General features: G+C 45.3%; 1 protein-coding gene across 2 annotated transcripts in view; it reads left to right on the forward strand.

Moving 5' to 3' along the window:
- Positions 1-8342, forward strand: part of LOC109424065 (polyhomeotic-proximal chromatin protein-like) — a 186810-nt gene that overhangs the window by 72139 nt on the left and 106329 nt on the right. Inside the window, exons 2-8 of one of the 2 annotated variants that reach the window (XM_062842191.1) lie at positions 205-952; positions 1064-1375; positions 1486-1906; positions 1974-2472; positions 2540-2699; positions 4624-5137; positions 5204-5908. In XM_062842191.1, the coding sequence (XP_062698175.1) occupies positions 205-952; positions 1064-1375; positions 1486-1906; positions 1974-2472; positions 2540-2699; positions 4624-5137; positions 5204-5908 (3359 nt within the window). Of the gene's footprint in view, positions 1-204; positions 953-1063; positions 1376-1485; positions 1907-1973; positions 2473-2539; positions 2700-4623; positions 5909-8342 lie in introns of both variants that reach the window. The other variant, XM_062842190.1, reaches the window with a different exon arrangement.

Consider the following 8342-nt stretch of genomic DNA (forward strand, 5'->3'; position numbering starts at 1 on the left):
GATGTAAATTTTGGCTTCTCCTTCTTGTGTAGCCACTCCCAAGCCCGGAAGCAGATCCTTTCATGTCGTGTAAATCTCCCTTACAGCAGCGTAATGAAAACTTTGGTTCCTCCCTAATGGAATTGAATTCGATTCATTGCTATGGCGATAATCCACTTTCTCCGTGGTCTAATGCTTTTTTTCATTTGCTTTCTCCTATTTCAGAACGGAGCATTACAATAATCTACAGAAGCAAGAAGAAGAGAAGCTTAACATCAACAACAATAACAACATTCGTCAGTCTGTTCATCAACCGCTGCAGCAAACCTCTCCTCATCAACAGCAGCAGCATCTTCAGCAGGCTCAGCATCCTTTGAAGGATAACTCCAACATCCGCCAGAAGCAATCCAACGTTGTTAAGCTCGACCTTTTGCGTAACCAGCAACCGGAAGCCCAGCAAGGCGGTTCAAGACCCATCAAAACCGGAGCCCAGTCCCCGGCAGCTGCATCTACAGCTCCTACTCAGCTGTCGCCTCACACTACAACCGGAGGAAGTCCTTCCACGGTTTCCCATCTACGTTCGATTAGACCGTTTCCAGCCTCGGCCAACGCGTCCACCGCATCAACAGCCACTACCAACACCACTGCCACTGGTCCTTCCGGCGCTGTCGCTGGTGATAGATCACTCAAGTGCCTGGAAACCCTCGCCCAGAAGGCCGGCATTACTTTCGACGAGAAGTACGACCTTCCGGCCCCGACCCTGGAGAAGTCACAGAGTCCGGCGCAGGTGGCACAGCAAACGTCGGTGCCCCTGCAGCTGTCCCAGGAGCAGCTTCAACAATTCCAACAGTTCCAGCAGTTTCAGCAGGCCTTCAACGGTGCTACCATCCAGGTCAAGCAGGAATACAATCCTCCCCAACCCCAGCAGACGAATGCTACCGGTGGCCTGGAGCAGCAGCAACAACAGCAACAGGTGCAGCAAATGCAGGTCCTAGAGGCTGCTCAGCAGAGCCCTCATCCCCATCAAACCCTGCCACAGCAGCAACCACAATCCTCCACTATTAATACAATGTCCCCCCTTCAGGCAATGGCTGCTGGTCAACAACTGTCCGCCTCCGATTGGCAGCACGGGCGCGTCCAAGTGCTCCAACAACCCATCCAAAACCAGTACCTCCAACAGCTGTACGGTTCCCAGCAGCTCCTCCTACATCCGGGCATTGGCGGACAGCAACAGATCCAGCTGATCGCGGCTCCCAAACCTTTCCAGGGCACCTCGCAGATGCTGACGACCGCATCTGGGAAACAGGTCATAGGTACCGGAGCGGGTAACTTCAGTGGGGCCTACGCACTGCCGACCATTCCTTCGAGCCAGTCGCAGACGCTGCTGTTTAGTCCGGTAAGTATGGGTAGTTCTTAATTGTACCACGAAGAGTACTTTGCTGAGTCGCACTGACTTCTATCGTGGCATTTACTGTACAATATTAATCCATTCACCATTCCACACAGGACGTTCAAAAACAGCTCACGGTAGCCGCAGCGGCTGCAGCTGCCGGTGCAGGAGGACAAAAGGTTCAGTTGCAAAAAATCGGCACCAGTATCTCGGCCGCAGGTCAGCAGCAGAGTGTAACCACCCTAACCCAACAGCAAGCCGCAGCTGCCGGTCAACAATGCGTCCAAGTTTCGCAGACGGCCATGCCAGCGACCCAACTGCTGAGTCCTCTTCAGCAGCAGGGAGCCCAGCAGATGCAGTTCACCGCTCCATGGATTCAGGGAATGGGTCAGTTCTGGACAGCCAACAACTTGCAGCCGCAAATCTTGGGAAACCCGATCATTTTCCGAGGAACGGCACCCGATGGAAGCAGCAACATGTTCATCCAGCAGAGCCCACAGCAAGCCATTCAGCAAGCTCCCACCCAAACTCATAATCGTAAGTTCGACTGTCTCTGTCATGCACAAGTTCCCATGATCCGAAAATTCCAACCTGTCTCTTTTAGAAACTCTAACACTGCCGTGCACCATTGCACAACAACCACAACAAGCTCAGCAGCAACAACAGCAGCAGCAACAAGCAGCCAATCAACAGCAGCAACAGCAAAACCAACAGCAACAGCAAGCACAAGCCACTCAACAGCAGCAGCAACAACAACAGCAAGCTGCTGCCCAGCAGCAAGCCACCGTGGTCAACCAATCGCCGAATGCCGCTCAAACGGCGATTCAGCAACAGCAGCAGAAGAACGCCGGCCATCTGGCACCGAAGCAAGCCCAGCGACCGCAACTTCTACCACAAGGAGCTTCCCCGATACGGCCATCGGCGTCCACGCAAACCGTGCAAGCACAGCAGAACCTCCTAGCCAAGGGCGGCAAGATGCGCACCAAGCAGCAACCGGTGCGCCCGTCCGGTCCGGTCCAGATCAAAACGGCCGAAATCACCACGGCTCAGGCGAAGATCGGCCAACCGCAGCAGATGCAGCAAGTGGTTACCACCGGCGGAAAGTACGTTTTTTGCTTGATAATCTCTTGTATTGTAGTTTCTAAGCCGTTGATTTCCTCCTCTTTTTAGAATGGTGCTCATGAATACGACTGGACAAATCAACCAATCGCCCGTACTCAACATCCAGTCCATGATGCCGGCCGACAAGCAGCAACAGTTGCAACTGCAACAGCAGATCAAAACGGCTCAGCAGCAGCAACAACAACAGCAACAGTTGCTGCAACAGCAGGTAATTGGAGCTCTCTGTTGTACTTTTTATGGGTTTTTGGGGTTCCATTGGAAAATGTTCCACAGATCATAACTTTGTTTGTTCCTCAGAAATTTTGTTAGACATTTCAGAAACGATGTCACCAAGAACTTAATCCAAAGTATCTGATATAAAAATGAATCCTGGAATCCAGCTATCTGTCATTTTAATGTGACCTGACAGGAATTTGTGCAAAACTCTTTCCGGTGTGCTGATGGAAATGTATGCTAGAGTTTATCCTGCAAGTTCTTGCGGAGATCATTCCGTGAATTCCCCCAAGACTTTCGTGGAATTTTTCTCAGAGTTTCTTCCGGTATTTCCCTAAGCAATTCTCTCGGCAATCCACCAAAAGAGTCTCTCGGAATTTCTTTGTGAAATTTCTGCTGGATAGTTTGCTGGGATTACTATCAGTGGTTTTATAGTATTTCTCTTAATGCTCCTCTTAGTATTTCCCAAGCAGATTGTATTGGAATTTCTTCCAGAATTGCTCCTGAATTCCCAAGATTATTTCTAGAGTTTCGCTCAGAATTTATCTTTGAACTTTTTCGGAATACCTTTTAGAATTTTTCACGGGTCTTCTACAGCAGATCCTTTCAGTATTTCGCTAATATTTCCTGCTGAAATTTCTTCCGGAGTTCCTCCCAGGAATTCGCCAATAGTTCCAACATTGATTTCTCAGAAATTTCTTTAAAAGCTCCTTTCAAGATTTCTCCCGGAATTGTTCGTATATATCTCAATATATCATCCGAGTTTTCTCTGAGCGATACTGAGAAGGATCACTAAGTTCCGAGAGATACCTATTCAATGAGAAATCTTGGAAAACAAAAGCGAATCTTGGAATCTTGGAAACGGAAAGCATTCGAATCGCATACCGAGTGGAACTGAGGAAGACATCTCTAGGAGAATTTCTTTAAGAAATGTTGGGAGAAAAATTAATAGAAAATCTTGTAAAAGTTTTGACAAACCTCTAGGACGACATATTGGAAAAAAAAACAGTTCCAAGAAAAATCTCGAGAAGAACTTCTGGAGAGGTCCTATCAAAAACTCAAAGAAACCTTTCCGGGAAAATCTTTGGAAAAAAGGTTTCCCTGGATTCCTCCCGCAGTTTCTCTTGGGATTTCTTTTAGTGGTTTTCCAGGATTCTTCCGAGATTTCTTCTGAAGTTTCTTTCTGGCTTTCTACAGGAGTTTCTTTCGGTATTTATCTAAAAAGGTTTACCGGGATTCCTTTCAGAAATTCTTTCGATGTTCCTTCCCAGGAATTCTTCAAAACCTCTCCTAAAATTACTTTCTGGAATTATCCCGGAGCTCTTGCCGAAATTGCCCAAGGAGTTCCCACCGCTATTTCTCTCGAAGTTCATCCCAGTTTTTTTCATTATTTTTTTTTCGCGATATCTCAAAGAACTTGCTTCGGAATACCTAATACGTAGCTTTCAGAGTATTCCTCACACAGGTTTTCACTAAGAAATACATTACAAAAGAAATCACGTAAGAATCTGTTTGAAAAAAATAAAAAAAAAACTACGGTTGAAACTCTGGAAATCACACGAGGAAAATATCAGAATGCATTTCTGGAGAAATCTCGCTTAAAACTCTAATAAAAGCTCCGGATAGATCTCTCGAAAGAATCACGGTGCAAGCTTCGAGAGTAATGCCGAAACCTCTCGTTAAACCATCGCGAAACCCTCCAATACTTTTAAACTCTTTTAAACCGGGTCAAAATCGTTAGGCATAATGGTCATTCGGCATAATAGTCGTTTGGCGTAATGACAACAGCAATTTTCTATCAAATCTATCGGAATTTAACTACTGAGAATTCCTTCATTTTTTTGTTTTGTTTATGATCCTGGAGTTTTTTTTTTAAACGGTGCCTAAGATGAACTTTAAATTAATCATCATCTTTCCAGGCAATCCAACAATTCCAACAGCAACAAGCTCTACAACAGCAGCAACAACAACAACAGCAACAATCTCAACAGCAACATCAGCAAACGCAGCAACAACAAATCCAGCAATTGCAGCAGCAGTTCCTCCAACAGTCCAACCAGCAATCGCAAGCCAACCAACTTGTTTCTGGCACCACTCAACCTCAACCAGGCCAGCTGGTACAAACGGCCTCCGGAACCCAACCTGGCAACATCCTGCAGCAGTTCGTCTTTCAACAACAGGGACAACCCAATCAATCCGGCATTTCCATGATCAACGTAACTTCCACCGACTCGATGCTTCATCACCAGCAACAGCAACAACAACAGCAGCATCAACAACAACAGCAACAACATGCCCAAGCTATATCTCAAAAGGGCACCACCCAGATGATCATCACCAACCAGCTCCCGCAAGCAGCGGACCGCACAAGCGCAGCCCAATCCCAGACCCTCCAGATCGAGCGCACCATCCTCCCCGTCGTCTCCATAGCCGGTATGACAACCGCTCCCATAGTGGTTTCCAGTAACGGTACAACCATATCTCCCATCCACCATCCAGGTCAAACCGGCCAACCCGGTCCCAACGCTCACAACCAACTCCCAACCGGCACTCAGCAACCCTCCCAGATCCTCGTCTCCACCATCCCGACATCCGTCCAGCAACACAACGCCCAGAACCCGATCGTAGCCATGACATCCCTGTCGGCCACTCCGCTCGGCATGATGGCCGCCAGCTCTGTCACGGCTACCCCCGTTTCGTCCACTTCGGTAACAACGACGGCGGCCGGAATCAACCAACCGCCGGTGGTTTCCGCCTCCATTACAACCACAACATCGAAGGAAAGTGCCGAGAAGGCGGCCAGCGTCGCCATGCTGCAGCTCCAGACACTGTCCACCCCGCAGAAGCAGATCCAAAACCTGCAGATGCTGGAGAGTATGAACGCTGCCAATGCAGCGGCCGCTGCGGCGGCTGCTGCCGCAGCTGCTTCCGGGGGCCCAATGGCCGTCGGATCTCCGAGTTCGATGGCTAGTGTCGCCGCCGGTGCCGGAGCGACAACGTTGACAGTGACCATGCAGAAAGCGCCGATGACACCGACCCAATCGACAACCGGTGTCGCCAATCTGTCCGGTATGGGGACTCCTGGGTCCGGGGAGCAGATGAACAGATCGTTGGGGCATCATACGCCAACGAAAGCCGTGGGAAGTTCGGTTAGTGCGGACACCACTGCCAAGGATAAGAGCGCGATGGAATCCGGTGCGAAAGGTAGGTGGAAGCATTTTTATTTAGTGTCAGTTTATTATTTTTTTCTCTCACAAAAAAGTTCAACATGCTATAACTTTTTATAGAGTGCATCAAAAAACCTCAAATTTTGACTGTTTGTCAATCTATTATATGTACATCATTAATACAAATTTGGGCTCGATTGATCAATCTTTCGCAAAGTTAGAACCGTTCGGGTAAAACACTATTTTTAGACAACTAATTTTTGAACTCTCATATCTCGGAAACCAGTGAACCGAATTGAATGAAATTTTGAAAATACATTAACAATATATTAGTGCTTCACAAATTGTACATATGTACTTTTTGAACGTTGGAAAAAGTTATCATAGATTGACAATTTTTGGAAAAAAAAAATAATTTTTTTACATCAATGTAAATAAATTTTAGTGTTGTTATCCAAAGGTTTTCCACTTCTGTTCTCAAGATATATCGAATCAGATATATCAGAGCCTTTTAAGATTAAAGGAAAAACATATTTAGTAATTTTTGTGTGGTATTGTAAATTTGACTGATTTTCCTCTATATGGGTAACAATTTCAACCCGGTATAACTTTATTCGCCGTGAGAAAATATTACATTTTATAACGTCGTAAATATATTATTGATAAACGTTCAAAATTTCATTCAATTCGGCTCACTGGTTTCCGAGATATGGCAGTTTAAAAATTTGTTGTTTTAAAAATAGTGTCCAATAGGAGTCCATATGATGCCATTCAACTAGCTGCATGAAACTCCAGGAAAAATGTCTGAATGAACCACTGAAAGATATTTAGAAATAATCTCTGGAATTTCTAAAGGAATTGAAAGATTTTTTGAAAAATCTGCGTAAAATTTCTGAAGAAATTTATGTACATATTTGAATAGAATTACAGAAGAAATTGATGGAAAATATTCACGCAATTCCTGAAAGAATTCTTGGATGAACTTGTGGGAAAATGCTTGAAAAAATTTCTGTAGCAACAAGAAAGTAACAAACTTTCTTGGAAGATTTTTTTAAAGAGTCCGTGAACGATTCCTAGGGGATTTTTTGGAGGAATCCTTGCAGAAATTTCCGAAGAAAACGCGTGACGGATTTGACGGAGTGTTTATATGGTAATAAAAAACAAAATTCTGAAACTTTCAAAGGAATCCCTGGACTAATTTCTAAAAGAATCTCGAATTTATGAGTTATTTCAAAGTAGAATTCAGATTTTTTCACGGTTTTCTACAAGAATTCTTTGTTAAATTTGTGGAGGAATCTTAAGAGTGATTTTTTGTTGAAAAAATCCATGAAAGAATTACGGTGACCGCTCCTAATTCCAATCAGCTCCTGTGGGAAATGCCGAGAAACTTCTGGAAGAATTTCCGAGAAACTCCTGGAGAAATTCCAGAGGAACTGCTGGAGAAAATTCTCGGGGAACTCCTGGAAGAATTTCCGAGGAACTCCTGGAGGAATTACCGAAAAACTCCTGCAGGAATTTCCGATGAGTTACTGGAGGAATTTTCGAAGAACTCCTGGAAGAAATTCTGAAAACTGCTGGAAGCATTACTGAGGAACTTCTGAAAGAATTTCCGAGGCACACTTTGAGGAATTGTCGATAAATCACCAAGGATCTCCGAATAACTCCTGGAAAAAATGCCTAGGAACACCTGGAGGTATTCTCCGAGAAATCCAGGATGAGCTTCCGAGGAGCTCCTGAGAGAAATCTCAAAGAAACTCCTGGAAGAATTCCAGGACGAAATTCCGAGGTACTCATGAAGGAATTACCGAGGAACTTCTGGATGAATTCCCAAGGAACTCCAGGACCAACTGCTGGATGATTTCTCGAACAACTTCTGGAAGGAATTCCCGGAAAATTTCGGAAGATACTGCTGGGAGAATTGCCGGGGAACTCCTGGAGGAATTCCCGAGAAAGTCCGGTGGAATGTCCGAGACACTCCGGGAGGAATTCCCTAAAAAAATCCTGGATTCCTGAATTCTTTAAAAAAACACCGAGATGATTTCTCGAGGAACTTCTGGGGGTATTCTTGGAGAAATCCAAAAGGAATTTCCGAGAAACTCCTGAGAGAAATCCCGAGGAACTACCAGAAGAATTCTCGAGGAACTGCTGGGGGTATTTCCTGAGAAATCCAGGATGAATTTCCGAGGAACTGCTGAAGGAACTACCAAGAAACTTCTACCTAGGGAATTACCAAGGGATTCCCTAGGAACTCTCGTAGGAATGTTCGAAAAACTCATTTATGAATTCCCGAAGAACTCCGGAGGAATTCCCGTGGATCTCCTGAGATAACTCCTAAAGATCTCCGGAAGGAATTACTTTCTAGGTTTAATCACCGCATGACTTTATGAAAATTGAATTTTATTGGCTTTTCTCGGTGAACTTAATACTACTCAAAGAAGGAGGGAGTAACGAAAGTAATGAAAGAAACGGTG

This window comes from Aedes albopictus, chromosome 3, assembly GCF_035046485.1.
Source record: "Aedes albopictus strain Foshan chromosome 3, AalbF5, whole genome shotgun sequence".
Taxonomy (NCBI): Eukaryota; Metazoa; Arthropoda; class Insecta; order Diptera; family Culicidae; genus Aedes; species Aedes albopictus.